Raw genomic sequence first — 16,141 nt, 5'->3', positions numbered from 1 at the left:
GTGTGTGTGTGTGTGTGTGTGTGTGTGTGTGTTTTTGAGGGTGATAGAAAGATAGAACGAGAGCAAGTGAATGGGAGAGAGGATAAAGTGTTGGCTAAACACAACGCACCATTTGACAGAGGGAACACGTGATTACCCACTCCATAATTACAGCAATACAGAAAAATAGTATAATAATACACCACAGGTAAACAGCACCCTATGATCAATAACACACAGGATTACACTAAAGTATGTTGTTAGGCCATGTCTGTCATCATCACCTCCTTCTTAACTATGACACCATCGTTTCCTTGACGACTCATCAGCATCATCATCATCTACCTGACTGTTAGGCCAATCCAAAGTCTCCATCAGAGACAACAATGATTAAAAACATCAAGGATAGGACTTTTAGGGTTGGTGTAAATAACAAAACAGCCATATATACCATCAGACTGAAGAATACCATTCAGCCAGCCTGTTATCCACAACCCAGTCCAAACTGCCTCAGGAGAAGGATCAAATAAATCCAAATACCCTGCTCTGTGCTTGAGGCAAAGGCTGTCCTGAGCCCTGACTCAGGACAGTCTTCCTGGAACTACGAGAGAGGAGAGACAGAAAGGGGGAGCAGGGGGGGGGGGGGGATTGGACAGGCATAAAGCAGAATCTAGTCCAGGCCAGGCCAACAATAGTGCTTTTAAATACATTAGATGGGTGTGGAGGCTTTCAGGGAAAATATTTAAGACTGGACCTCCTCCACCTTACTCCATAGCACTTCCTCCTCCCCTAACTCTTTCTTTCTTTCCCAGTCCCCCCCCCCTCTTTCCTTCTCTCCCTCCTGAACATTCAGGCCATTTCCTAGCAGCTGCGTCTCACTCCTGACCTCATTTCCTGCGGACAGCAAGTCTTTTCCTGTTGTTGCTTGAATGGATTGGGCAGTTGTCCCCGATGACGCTAACTCTGTCACCACAGTCTCTATTGAGAAGTGACAGGTCTGGACCAGCAGCTGCTGCATGTCAACATGTTGTGTGACTGATGGTATGCTAGTATGTTAGCACGTCCATGTGTTTCTGTGTTGGCATTTTAGCATATCCATGTGTTTACATGTAGATATGTTGGCGTGTTAGCATGTCCATGTGTTTACATGTAGATATGTTAGCATGTTAGCATGTCAAAGTGTTTCCTTGCTTGTATGTTAGAAAGTAAATTGGGGTTACCAACCCTCCAGGTAATACTGACAGTGGAGCCAGGTGTCTGACCCTGAGCAATGATCTTTGACACACCGACACACATATTCATAGCAACACTCCAAACTGCATTGAGAAATATGAGCTCTCCTCAGACAAGCTGTGACCAATCACAGTGATTTACTCAGGGACACATGTGTCCAATGACAGACCCCTGAACCTGCTCGGCTAGAGCCATCGTTCACACCCCTCAGCACCAATCAATGCCTTTGCAAAGATGATAGACTTTGTAACCAGAGCCAGTCAGGTAGCAGGCAACTGCCTACGAAACCAAGCAGGGTCAACTTCAGCTTTCCACACACATTTTCCAAGATGGCTGGCAGAGACATAGATGAAGAAGGAGTTAAAGAGAGACAGAATAGGCTGTGGAGAGAGAGAGAGAGAGAGAGAGAGAGAGAGACAGAGAGGACTTTTGAGGAGGATAGGGGGTATTCATGTCAGGAGGCATCAGTTGTCTTGACAACAGAGTCTCAGGGTCCAGATTTGATTGAATTGAAGGAACTGGAGTTGTTCACAACTTAAGGGTATGTTAACTGCCGTGAGCAGACCAGTGTTGCCCCAGTGCACACTGGGTCACCAGAGGAGTGTGCAGGGATCACACAGGTGGTTGTTACCTTGGCGACCAGCATCTGTTGTTGGGCCTCTATCTGTTGCTGCTGTCGGGTAGCCATTTCCTGTAGCTCTGACAGGGTCAGCTCCACGCGAGGGACCCCAGTCTGATGAACACACACACAGGCACACACACAGGCACACACACACACACACACACACAGGCACACACACACACACACAGGCACACACACACACACACACACACAGGCACACAAACACACAGGCACACAAACACACACACACAGGCACACACACACAGGCACACAAACACAGGCACACACACACACACACACACACACACAGGCACACAAACACACAGGCACACAAACACACACACACAGGCACACACACACACACAGGCACACAAACACAGGCACAAAACACACACACACACACACACACACACAGGCACACAAACACACACACACAGGCACACAAACACACACACACACAGGCACACAAACACACACACACACAGGCACACAAACAAACAAAAACACACACAATTAGAGAAGCAAACAATGACACTCATTTCTTTCAATTAAGGGTAGCAAAATACAGTAGGTACATGGTCTCTCCCTTACATCTCTCTCTCTCGCTCTCTCTCTCAAACACACACGAACTAATACATACATTAGACTAGCCATTCCAAACCTTTTCCACTTTGCGGCCCATTTGCATAGCTCAAATATAAAATATATATTTTTAAGAAAACCTGGCCAGCTCTGGACCCGGCTTATGCAATATGCGGAAGTGATGCGTGCATAGTGGATTGAAGTGGGTGTATTCAAGTTAAGGTGGAAATGTCAGTTGGTCTTTCGTCAACGTGCCAAGCGTAACTATTGGCGTTTCGTTCATGATAAATGAAAGGCAATTTTTCATTAAAAAATTGTAAGAATTGTAATAATCATTTAACCAACAGTATTTATAAATGTTTCATACTTTAGTTTTCATTGGTTTGGCGGCCCACCTGTATTACCCTAGCAGACCACTAGTGGGCTGTGGCCCGCAGGTTGGGAATCGCTGCATTAGACTGACAAGCAGGTGAGGAGGTAAACACAACAGTATAGAGTTACACTGTGACATGCAGACAGCGGCTCATACGGAAGCAGCTCATCAGTCTATAAAGAGACCAAGAACAGCACAGAGCCATCAGATCTACAGGTCTCTCCCTGGTCTCTCCCTGGTCTCTCCCTGGTCTCTCCCTGGTCTCTCCCTGGTCTCTCCCTGGTCTCTCCCTGGTCTCTCCCTGGTCTCTCCCTGGTCTCTCCCTGGTCTCTCCCTGGTGTCCTGTCAGCAGGGAGGTTCTTATGTAACGGTTCAAACACAGGCATTTTCCATCTACTACATCAACAAACGGTAGCCGTCTTTGAAGAGGCATCAAAGCATCTTCTGATGCTGCTCTGCAGTGGGTGTGAACCACAGTGGGAGATGTTAAAAAGTAAAAATAAATACAAGTGTTGCATCTCTGGTTGAACTTCTGCACAAATCTGCCTTTCTCTTTCTCTCATTCCTCTTTTATCTCTTTCATAATATTTCTCTGTCTCTCCTTCAAGCCCCACCCCCCTCCCTCCCAGTACCCCCCCCCCTCCCTCCCTCCCCCCTCTCTCTGCCTGGTCTGTGGGGTCTGTCCCAAGCCCCAAAGTAGGAGCTTAGAGCAGAGCTGCCGTAATCATCACATCTGGACCACCAGGAAATGCCTGCACTGGCAGATTAGGAAGACTGCAGTCGGCAGGCCATGTCCTGCTATTGTGTTGGCTCGCTGACTCACACACACACAAACACACACACACACACACACACCGTGACCAGTCACCCTGCATGCTCATTCACACTTTCAAAGACACATACAGACATTGTCTGAAGTCATTTTTACCCTGAAGCTCAGCTCTGTCGAGCACTGCACTAAAGGGATGAGGACATTTTTAGATCATAGCTTGAGAGGGAAACTAGAATACTTTCATCCCTGCCCCAAAATGGGTTCAAGTCGCTGACATTCACCCCAGCTGTGACCCTAGAAGAGCCGACGGTGGCTCACAGAGCTCAAAACACATCTGTTCCTCAGACCAGTGAGAACAGGAAGACTGCTCTCTAACAATCAGAAAGGGGGAAATATGGCCATCCCAGTGTGTACGTGTGTGTACGTGTGTGTACGTGTGTGTGCGACTGTGTTTCCATGCACAAGTTAATCGTTTGTGGAATCCCATATCCTCTACTTCCTAGTTGACCTCAAATGCCTGACTGACTGACGGCAGGACATTGGTCTGAAATCACAGTTAACCAAGAAGTAGTGGAAATAAAGGAGAGGAGGGGCAGTGAGACCGACAAGAGATGGAAAGGAGAAGAGGGAGTTGATATGGAGTAGAGGAGAGGGAGGGGGACAAATGGGGGAGAGGTAGAATAGAGGAGAGAGGGAGGAGAGAGCGTGAGTAGAGTGGGTGAGTGAGAGGGACAGAATGCAAGGTCAGGGGAAAGCAGCCCAAATCAGTTACAGTGCATTTCCTCTACGTCACCCCATGACATAATTGCTGAAATCAGGCAACGCTGACCTACGTGTCAGAGACCAGGGCCAAGACAAGGATCTGGACTTGCAATAGGACCTGGAGCAGGCCAGGACCAGAACACAGACCAGAACCAAGACCAGATGGCTGAGCGGTGAGGGAATCGGGCTAGTAATCAGAAGGTTGCCGGATTGATTCCCCGCCATTCCAAATGACGTTGTGTCCTTGGGCAAGGCACTTCACCCTACTTGCCTCTGGGGGAATGTCCCTGTACTTACTTACTGTAAGTCGCTCTGGATAAGAGTGTCTGCTAAATGACTAAATGTAAATGTAAGACCAGGCTGGACTTTCACTAGTAGACTCATTTGTCCAACTCATTGTGAAGTTTTTTAGAGCAAAAATCGGAGAGCTGAAAATCACACATAGGTTTTTGTTAAAAACATTGATATCACTGTTATCTAGATTATTTATCAACCAAAACAGCAGACCTAAAAAAAAAAATAATAATTCAAATGATGTATTTATTTATTTAGCTTACTGTGTATTTATCTGATTCACCAGGCTAAGATATACCATTAGACTAGGATACGTCTGCGCTTGTATTACAACAATATAACAATATGACATCAGACCGTGCTAAAATAGCTTTGATTACCTGGTGGGAGTCCCAGGTAATTCTGCAAGATCGCACCTTAATTTTGCTGCATTGTCCTTCAACGGTAAATTCCTGCACTGCCTCTACGTGGTTCCATTCCATTTTTGCGGTAAAATTCGTTTCTCTGTCTAATCAGAAAAATGTCACACTCCAATATTCTGAGAGCAGTGAACCCGTCAGATCTCTATCAGAACTTTCGTACTTGTCCGATGATGCGGTGAGGAGGATCTTGCCTACGACACACTGGCGCGAGCGTAGCTTGTTATTCCCCTCATGTCCCATTCGAACATGATGTAAAACCAGCGTGCGCACACGCGCTCACACCTGCATCCACTGAACGGTATAACGGGATAGGCAAATCAAGTCCCCGACTCACTCCGCCGGGGGTGGCCCACAGTCACGGGACGACAGTCACGGCTGCTGCTCACCGAGGTGGATAACGCAGTCATTCGCCAATAACGGCTATCTGTTCAAATGATCTTGTCTCTATCATGTTAGTTTATAATGAACGACCGAAACACATTCATAAAGCGGCGGATGTGTATCGCCGACATGACTTTGTTACTGCGTAAGTTTTTGTCCCCCGGGAGGGTTTTGTTCCAATTTTGACGCGCCAGCAGTTCTATCCACCCCGCGCTCCCCCTCTCCCGCACTCTCATGCTTCCGAGTTCCCTCTCCCCCCCTCTCTCTCTCTTTCAGCTCTGGTGGCTGGACTGCAGCACACACCCTCTCACTCTCTCCCTCCCTATCCCTGCTACCATAAACTCGCTGCGCCACAGCTGTCTCCCGGACAGGTAGTCTACTGATGTTATGGGGGATTTAAATAGAGGGCTCGTGCTCGCCAATCGCGTGCAGATTCTTATACTAACATAGCCAGTGATCAGAGGAATAGGGATTGTAAACAGTCAATACAAACATTTACATAGATTTACTCTCTGTGTACATCGACTTAACCTTTCATATTGTGAAGGATTTGAGTGATGACTACAGTGTAAACCCTGATGTTTACATCAATCTAAACATGGACCCGGTACATATGTGAAACACTCTTTAGTCTGTCATAAGCCATACTGCCTCCACTTAATACAATACATTATACTTGGCAAGCAATTCAGATAAAGTTCATGGCAGAACTCTTTGCTATATTAGAGTAGAACAAACTCCTCATGTATTGGGGTCAGACGCGGTTAGGGAGTCGGGCTATTAATCAGAATGTTGTTGGTTCGATTCCCGGCCGTGCCAAATGACATTGTGTCCTTGGCCAAGGCACTTCACCCTACTTGCCTCGGGGAGAATGTACCCTGTACTTACTGTAAGTCGTCTGCTAAATGACTAAATGTAAATGTAATGTATGACCAGTATAGGGAAAAGGGGCTCCTCAGAACCCATGTCAAATCCTCAGGATTAGTGCGAGCCAGGGCAGCACAGTAGCATTGTCTTCTTGCTGTGGAAACTCGAACCACACACAGTTGTGTCAACAGAGAGACTGTGACCGACACAGTCATCCGGTCAAATCCTCCTGGTCAGCCTACTGTTACTGCTATGAACAGCTCACCTCCTTAGGAGTCATCTACTTAGACTGAGGGGGATGGGGGGGGGGGGGGGGGCTGTGGTTGGGGGTGGGGGGGATTGGTACAACCTTTGCCTTCTTGTCTACTTCCCCGAAACCAATGGAAGAAGTTTTCAGAAAAGGAATTCCTCCAATGAGGGATCAAGGACAGAATAGTGAGACTCTGTTGGGAAAACAGGGAGGGTCCATGGCCAGCCATCATCTCACACCTGTTGTTTTCCTGTCTAAAATGGCCGTTATAAAAAGAGATGACTGGGATCTCTACTTATGAACTTATGAAGAGGTGTTAGAGGAATCTAAAACAGCCTAGCTAGGATAAGACAAGGCCAAGTTCTCTCCTAAGAGCACAGCTGCACCCCCACACCCTAATGCACACTCTCCCCCTCTCTCTCCCCTCCTGTCTCTCCTCCTGTCTCTCCTCCTCTCTCTCTCTCCCCTTCTCTCTCTCGCCCTCTCTTTCCCCCTCTTTCTCTCCCCCTCTCTCTCCTCCTCTCTCTCTCCCCCCCCTCTCTCTCTCTCTCTGACTCACACTGTCCCTCTTTCCCTCCCTCTCTCTTTCTCTCTCATTGAGACACAGACACAAACAAACTCATACACACATACACACACACACACACACAAACGTCAGATAAATCCTTTTTCCGATAAAGAACTCACCCTTGTAGTGCACTCTCTCCCTTGCCTTCAAAGTACAGTTACTCCTGTCGCTAAAAGCTGTCAACCAGAGACAGCCTGCTAGGCTAGTGACCCGGTGTGTTGGCTGAGACACCGGACGGAGGGAAGAAGTGTACTGGAGACACAGCCCACGTACAGAGCCGGAGAATCCTCTTACCGTAAGGAGAGTTATGTCATGAGACTGAGGTAATCTCTGGACGGACAGAGAGAGAGAGAGAGAGAGAGAGAGAGAGAGAGAGAGAGAGAGAGTGTGAGAGAGAGAGAGAGAGAGAGAGAGAGAGAGAGAGAGAGAGAGAGAGAGAGAGAGAGAGAGAGAGAGAGAGAGAGAGAGAGAGAGAGAGAAAGAGAGAGACAGGAAGAGAGACCACACATAGTGAAACTTGCTTGAGTATCTTTAACTCAAGTTGCATTAATTCACCAGAGTGTGTGGCAGAAGCGGTCCTAAGCTATTTGACTGTGTAGAGGAACTCAGGGGGTTAACAGGTATGGACATAGTTAACTAAATACCCATTTGGAAGAAACTACAGGAGAATGACCAGAGCCTGAAAGCTTTTATCACTGACCAAATAGCACAAGTTATTATGTATCCAAGTTGTTCTGTTGACAAATACAACAGAGATAAAGAGTGGAACAACGTGGGCTTGTTGAAACACTAACTACTGGTTGGCACAGCTGAAAGCTACACCTCAAGTACAGTGGGAAAGGGATCCTACCATTGCCAAAACAGCCAAACTAGCCATTAGCCATGGCCAGAGAGGCTAGACTAGCCTTTAGCCAAGGCCAGAGTAGTCAAACTAGTGTTTAGCTAGGGCCAAATCATCTACAATAGCAGTTAGCCAAGGCCAAAGCAATCACACTAGCAGTTAACCAGGGCCAAAGTATCTAGACTAGCCACCAGCCAGAGCCAGAGCAGCCAGACTAGTTGTTAGCCAACACAAGAGACGCCAGACTAGCAGTTAGCCAGAGCCAAAGAAGCCAGACGGAGTAAGAAGAGATTGATCCCTTACTCTCACACGAGGCAACTCTGAGAAATTTGTAATCATTCCTGTCACTAAGCCTTACACTAATCCTTGGGATTTTACAAACAACTGACAAGAAACACTTTTAAAACTCACATACACGCACACACAAACACACACACAGTAGGTGAGGTTAGGTTAGATTAGAAGGTATGTCACTCTGCACCCTGCTGATATCAATTTGGTTTACTGTATTCTGCCCCGTAATGAGAATGACAGATGTCACCAGGCCAGCCCTGCATGCACCCACAGATGGAGTACATGACTGGATAGTTGCTGTGGTGAGACACGTTATCAATTCTCAGAAAGCTTCATCGAGATCTGTGTGTGTGTGTGTGTGTGGTCTTGTTTGGGACCAGAAGTTCCCAGGATAGTAAATTACTTAAAAAAAAAAAAATGTATACAAAAATAGGGAGGACATTCTGGAGCCCCACGACTTCAATTATTATTTCTAGGTGTTAGTATGTGTGAGTGTGTGTGTGAGTATGCGTGTGTACGTGTGCATGTGTGTTGACTCACCTGGTTGTCTGTGAGCAGGTCGGCGTTCCCTCCTCTTCCTGTGCTGCTCTGCTCTGGACTCTCTGCACAGGAAACAAGACTTCACATCAGGCCACTGCTCGACAAACTGGAGCCACAACATCCCATATTAGAGGTGCAGTCAGAGATGCTGTCCAAGATATACAAGCAGCCGTCTGTGTCTTCGGGTCAAACCCTGCTATCTCGGTCCTTCCTAATCACAACAACGTCTCTACTTCAGACGGCCCAATTACACTGAGGAGGGACAAAAACCAACCCTTGAAACACGTGTGTAATTTACAGAGGACAAATCTGTCTTTTTTGTGATTTCAGGTTTTGTGTCCCATTTTTTCATTGTTTACTTAAGCGGATAATATCCTCTTTAGGGAAATCATGAAAATAGTTTTTAGGAGATCAATGCAATAATTCACCGGCGTTTTGAGGATTATGGTGCACTTATCTCCGATTTGACCAATTTAGCTTTCACAACATGAAGCCCCAGTAAGAATGGAACTTGGATCCAGGCTTGAGTTTCTGGTCACTGATTCTGCAGCTGAACTTACAAAGCTAAAAAGAGACTCGCGATACACCAGCTGGGTAAAGAACTTGAACGTTGAAGGATGAAGGTTGGAGTTGCTAACTGATCTCACACCCCCTAACTCTAGCTAACTAACAGAGAACCAGTGCTGTAGTAGGAACTGAAGCAAGAACGTTCAGATTAGGTCACACTCTATTTACACTTCCCACTAAATCCATGGGACACTATTTGAGTGATTGCAAAATGTATGCCAGAGCCTAGATGCAATCATGTCATATCATGTAAACAAACCCCCTGTTAGATGGCAGTCATTTAGTATTTTGCTGTAAACCAAATCAGAATGCTCAGTAGAATCTACAAATTTTCCCTAAAACCTTTCAAACACACCACCGCTGAACCTTCACTCCATCGGGCCATGTCAACAATCCATGGGGGATCTTCTCTGATTGGTGTTTCATTATCTCTTTGTGGTGAAAGTTCTTGAATTCCCCCACTGGGCTGGACACGACTGTCCACAGTCAGACATGGGACGACCTTGACCTTGCCGTCAACCCTCCACTACCAACACCCCAGACCTGTCCCTGTCAATTCAGTCTGATGAGAACCCCAACACACCCACATCCTCTCACAAACACACACAAACTCACCTCCCTCCAACTGCGTTCTCTATTAATAGTGGGTTGTTTAATGCTCTAAACCCTGTCCAGTAAAGTATGAGGGTGACTGGAGAATGAAGGTAATCCTGTCAGCAACTAATACCTCTCCTCCATCACTGGGGCTGTAGACCACAGGCTCTCTGTTTTACTCAGACACACACACCCACAAATACATGAACTTCAAAGCCTGCTCTAAACTTCCCTGCCCTCCCCATCCTCTCAGTCGCCCCTAGCCAGCCTTGAACCCCCCCAGCTCCCAATTCCTCCAGTCTCCCTAGACTCCAACCACCACCACCCCCACCACCACTTCCAGTGTCCCCAGTCCGTCAAGCCTGGCTGCTTCTGATCCGTCTCAGGTGCAGAGGTCAGCGGAGGGCAGCGGAGGGCAGCGGAGGGAGCACAGGGCTAATTATCCCTAAAAGCGATTAGTTACATAAGAGCAGCCAGCCAGCCAGTCCATCAGTCAATCAGTTAGCCCAGCCAGCCATGCTATGTCCTGAAACAGTCAACCCTCCAGGAGGGGAGGGGAGGGGAGGGGAGGGGAGGGGAGGGGAGGGGAGGGGAGGGGAGGGGAGGGGAGGGGAGGGGAGGGGAGGGGAGGGGAGGGGAGAAGAGAAGAGAAGAGAAGAGAAGAGAAGAGAAGAAAAGAAAAGAAAAGAGAGGACAGGGGAAGAGAGGTCATGGAAAATGCATAACAGTAACTGAGGAGTCCAAACAGGCAGATTCGGAGGAATCCTCTCTGTTCTGAAATAGAACACTGACAGAAATCGGAAGGACGACAGGCACCGAGTTACATAAATAGAACATATCTTGTTGACATCTGCAGAGAACTACGGATATACAAACTATTTGTTGTGCGTGTGTGTGTGTGTGTTTGCCAGTGTACCCACCATGCAGGCTGGAGTCGGACGGACACTCCTCATGTCGCAGGTAGAACTTGACTTCCATCCTCCTGGGGCCCCACCTCTGCAGATGTTCGTACATCAGATGCTCAAAAGGGATCCCTCTTTCTGGGGAGGGGAACAGCGTACTGTCACACAGGGTCAGGTACCAACACGGGTCTAGTAGGGGAGGGGAACAGCGTACTGTCACACAGGGTCAGGTACCAACACGGGTCTAGTAGGGGAGGGGAACAGCGTACTGTCACACAGGGTCAGGTACCAACACGGGTCTAGTAGGGGAGGGGAACAGCGTACTGTCACACAGGGTCAGGTACCAACACAGGTCTAGTAGGGGAGGGGAACAGCGTACTGTCACACAGGGTCAGGTACCAACACGGGTCTAGTAGGGGAGGGGAACAGCGTACTGTCACACAGGGTCAGGTACCAACACGGGTCTAGTAGGGGAGGTCTCTCCGGGAGGGGAACAGCGTACTGTCACACAGGGTCAGGTACCAACACGGGTCTAGTAGGGGAGGGGAACAGCGTACTGTCACACAGGGTCACGTACCAACACGGGTCTAGTAGGGGAGGTCTAGTAGGGAGGGGGGGGGGGACTGACAGTTGAAAAACAATCCTGCATCCTGACTCTATAAAGTAGCTGAAACAGGCTTGTGATGCAGGGGGGGGGGGGGGGGGGCGACTACAGTATCGCCCCACCCAGGAAGGGAATGTGCTGATATGATTTAAATTAACTGAGTGACCTCAACTGATAAATTCCTTGTGTACTGTCACTCTGATTATTGTATCAATGAGCCTTTAATTACATATGTAATAGTGTAGATTATTGACATCAGTGACAATGTGCTGTGTTTAGCTGACAATCACAGCATGAGATTAGCTTACTATTAATAGAAGGGATAATAACATTAGCCCATATTATCCCCCTCACTGAACCAGTGAACTGGATGCACACTGCACACTACGCACTGCACATGACACACTGCTACACAGAGCCTATGTAACCCTACACAGATACCACAATCTGTAAACAACTCAAAGAAATCCTTCTGTCACATGGAGGAATATGTGGGCTGGATCCAGGCAAGGTTACCGTCTGGGGCCTGACTGTCATGTGGGTTGCGCTTCAGTCTGCATGGCCAGGGGCAGGGTCATCACCACAGACACCCTGACCCACATTTCCTTCCTCATCTTCTGCTTCTCCCTCCGCCTCTTTCTCCCTTTGTATCCCTCTCTCAGCTCTCTAAATATCTATCTGTCTCTACCTCTCCCTCTTTCTATGTGAGCAGGGCTGGTTAGGGCCGGTCTGGACTGGGGGCAGGGTGAAAGATGAGGGGAGGGTAGAGGGGGACAGGGAGAGGAGCTCTGGGGACAAGGACACCATTGTTGGGGCCTGTGGCTGGTGGACTGGACCCGGAGGGAGGGAGGGGTTGAACCAGCCCCAATATTTACCCAGGCTGATTTTCTCACTTCTATTACAGTGACAACCTTCCTCTCTGTCTTTATCTCCGTCTCTCAGGACTCTGTCTCTCTTTTATCATCAACACCAGTGATGGCACCAGGACCATTATGACAGGAAGGTAAATGTCTATTGGTACATAGATAGCTAGACAGACAGACAAACAGACAGACACAGACACAGGCAGACAGGCAGGCAGGCAGGCAGGCAGGCAGGCAGGCAGGCAGGCAGGCAGGCAGGCAGGCAGGCAGGCAGGCAGGCAGGCAGGCAGGCAGGCAGGCAGGCAGGCAGGCAGACACAGACAGAGACAGAGACAGAGACAGATACAGACAGACAGACAGACAGACAGACAGACAGGCAGACACAGACACAGACACAGACACAGACACAGACGCAGGCAGGCAGGCAGGCAGGCAGGCAGAAAGGCAGAAAGGCAGACACAGACAGACACAGACACAGACAGATACAGACACAGGCAGACAGGCAGACAGGCAGACAGGCAGACAGACAGACAGACAGACAGACAGACAGACAGACAGGCAGGCAGGCAGGCAGGCAGGCAGGCAGGCAGGCAGGCAGGCAGGCAGGCAGGCAGGCAGGCAGACACAGACACAGGCAGGCAGGCAGGCAGGCAGACAGACAGAGACAGGCAGACAGACAGCCTACCGTTGCCCTGCCACACCTCGGCCAGGTGGCAGCCGCTCTCTCCGGCCTCCTTGCAGAAGTCCACCACGTCTCGGCAGGTGGTCTCCGGGGTGATGGGAACCTCCGTCAGCATCTGCTGGGTGTCGTTGAGGAACACCGTCAGGATTGTCTGGAGGGGCAGAGCAGGCCGGATGGTTCCAGCGTTACAGAGGGACTGCTAGCTTGGAGGTTTCATGTCCGTAGTACAGACATTAATATTGGGCCTAGTGGCTCCCTGGCTGTGTCTCAGTAATAAAGAGTGACCGGTACTGGGTCTCCAGCCCTGCCAAAGGCTGGCAGTGTCTCCATACAGGGTGCTACATCAAGTTGCCTTCTACAAATACACAGAGAAGGAGAGAGAGGTCAATCTGACAGTTGACTCTGACTCGAGCCAACACCCTCCTGGAAGGGTTCGGCCGGGAACATAGAGTGTAGGCAGTCTGCCAAACAGAGAACTCGGACACCCAGGGGGATTGTCGGGCATGTTGGACGAGGTTTGTTCATAGTCCGACTCAAACAGCAGACATATAGGCCCGGGCGAGGATGTTTGTATGTGTTGGTCCACCACAGACTAGAATTTGGGCAAATTATAAAAATGGAATTTCCTGTGTCGTCCCATCTAGATTGACAATCTGTGGAGGACCGGATATTTGAGATAATCTGGGGCATGGCAACAGAATGTAATGATTTTAGCTGTGGTTTGGGTCACAATAGCACAAACACACACTCGCACACATGGACAAACACACACCCCAGCGGAAAGCTTCCTGGATGATGGTATTTATGTCAAACAGCTGACATGGGTCGTCTCTGTTTAAAAAAAAAACTGCCCTGTGTGTGTAGACTCAGCACACACACACACACACACACAAACACACACACACACAAACACACACACACAACCGTACGCCTCGGATCTGAGCCTGTATGCCAAGATGTAAGGTAATCTCTCGCTGCATGCAGACAGATTGAGAGGAGGGCCCATTCTGTAAGGCTTGGATTACAACACCAAGCTATAATCATCAGATTATGCCGTGTGTAAACGTGTGTGTGAGTATGTGTGTCCGAAAGGTGACAAATGAAAACATACATCAGGATAAACACAGAGAATACAAATCCAGGAGATCAGGGGTTATGGAGAGAGGGGGATCATCTCTCTTTCTCTCAGACTGGACACAGGTTCACTGTTCCTCCCTTTCAGTTCTATTTTCAGTAATATACAAATGCTTGTGGTTCACGTCATTAGACATATGGGAATGAGCATGTGTGTTTGTGTGCGTCTCTCTGTCTGTCTGTGTACAAGAGGTTGTAATCTGGTCAGTCCTCCCTGTGATTCACATGAAGCTCCCGTGATTCACACAAAGTTCTGAAAGTACACAGAGAGCAGCAAAACCACACACACACCAGCTGGGTATTAGTGGTGCATTGCATTATACTGCCAACATACTCACAGCAACACATTCAAACAACTCACATCCCCTCAATTCACCCCAAGTTAACTCACGTTGTTGACAAAACAAAGCCACCACATCTGATTAGTCCTATGCAATGTGTTGTTGTTATACACTTCATAGACCCCAACAAGGAGTACTGAGTGCATGTGAGTACAAACTCACCAGAGAACATCTCAACCACACAGCACACAGCGTCAACACCATTACTGGGGCTTCAAACAACGCCATTATCTACTGCCTCTGTCAACTGTTCCCTGCAGCACACAGCCAGCCTGCTGCTGCCCTGCCTCCTGACTTCAGCCCTGGATGAGCCAGCCGCTTGCTGCCCTGCCTCCTGACTTCAGCCCTGGATGAGCCAGCCGCTTGCTGCCCTGCCTCCTGACTTCAGCCCTGGATGACTCTGGTTATTTTTAGGAAGGTGCAACAGAGCTGTGGCTCCTGAGCAGAACCAGAAGAGCAAGCACCTCACCAGCCTCTGACCCTCCAGACCCCTGGGACCTCCCCCTGTCTGGTCACCTTATCCACCCCGCATGGGGCTGGTACCGGAGCCTGCTTCCCCTCCTGGCCCTGGGGCTGTTCCTTAGCCCGGCTACGGGTCCAGGGACAGCTGCGGTGGGGGTTCTGATGGTGGAACCAGGTCTGGTCCTTGGACACAGACACCAGTCTCCGGAGCACCTGGCTGAGGAACCTCTTCATGGAGCCACACGAGGGAAAGAGGGAGAGGCACCGGAAGGAAAGACGGGGAGGGAGAGACGGGGAGGGAGAGCCGGAGAGAGCGGAGCACGAACTGTCTTACACGGCTGAGAGGCAGAGTTCTGTCAGGACAGCGCGTGTGTGTGTGTGTTCGAGAGAGACAGAGAGAGAGAGAGAGAGAGAGAGAGACAGAGAGAGAGAGAGAGAGAGAGAGAGAGAGAGAGAGAAAGAGAGAGAGAGGGGGGAGAGAGAGAATGTGTGCCTGGCAGAGTGTATGATACCATGCACCAGAATTGGAGGAAGGAGATGGTGTCAGTAAACATGAGGGAAAGGGGGTGGTGGTGGGGGGGCATCAGGGTTGGTGGGACAAGGGCCAGGGTATAGCTTGAAGTTCAGGGACGAGGCCTTGGCATTGAGGTGAGGGTGAAGGGTGGGGGTTGCCTCTCATCACAAGAGTGATATCCATAGGACCCGTAGAATGGATTGAGGGAGATAAGAGGAGACTGTGACACAAACCAGACTGAGCTGTCAAACGCGCACACACACACACACACACACAGCTCCCTCCCAACACAACCGTGACAACTATTTGATTTGACAGGAAATCCGTGCTGTCTGTCTGTCAGTAAAGTGTGCAGGAGATCCAATGTTTAACCATCTGGCCTAACCGAAATAACCCAACCATGCAGCTAAAGCCTGGAGAGAGGGGTGGAATGGCACGTTATGGAGGCAAATGATTCCATTCCGACTTGTTAATATCCCTTCTCTTGTTCCTCCTCCTCTTCCTCCTCACGTCCCCTGTGCCAAATCTTAATGTCCACACACACACATTTACTTCTTCCCCTGCTCAGGGTCCTGTCAATAATAAATCTGCAGACACAAAGCAGGTCCTGTCACAGCGCTCCACAGAGACTTTGACTGATGACACCTTACCCAGAATCCTCTCTGCTGCCTGGCGACGGCACTCTGTGCTCCTCTGTT

General features: G+C 49.1%; 1 protein-coding gene across 6 annotated transcripts in view; it reads right to left on the bottom strand.

Moving 5' to 3' along the window:
* Positions 1-15,288, bottom strand: part of ppp1r13ba (protein phosphatase 1, regulatory subunit 13Ba) — a 25,450-nt gene extending 10,162 nt beyond the window's left edge. For 4 of the 6 annotated variants that reach the window (XM_084679783.1, XM_084679791.1, XM_084679800.1 and 1 more), the window contains exons 1-5: positions 14,984-15,288; positions 12,996-13,143; positions 10,862-10,981; positions 8,781-8,842; positions 1,844-1,945 (exon numbers count right to left, since the gene is read on the bottom strand). In XM_084679783.1, coding sequence (XP_084535909.1) covers positions 1,844-1,945; positions 8,781-8,842; positions 10,862-10,981; positions 12,996-13,143; positions 14,984-15,163 — 612 coding nt within the window. In that variant the 5' untranslated portion in view covers positions 15,164-15,288. The remainder of the gene's footprint in view (positions 1-1,843; positions 1,946-8,780; positions 8,843-10,861; positions 10,982-12,995; positions 13,144-14,983) is intronic. The other 2 variants (XM_084679827.1, XM_084679818.1) reach the window with 1 other exon arrangement.
* Positions 15,289-16,141: the final 853 nt, after the last annotated feature.

This window comes from Hypomesus nipponensis, chromosome 3 (genome assembly GCF_054491055.1).
Source record: "Hypomesus nipponensis isolate SF chromosome 3, ASM5449105v1, whole genome shotgun sequence".
Classification (NCBI taxonomy): domain Eukaryota; kingdom Metazoa; phylum Chordata; class Actinopteri; order Osmeriformes; family Osmeridae; genus Hypomesus; species Hypomesus nipponensis.
This window is presented reverse-complemented; position numbering and strand designations above follow the sequence as displayed.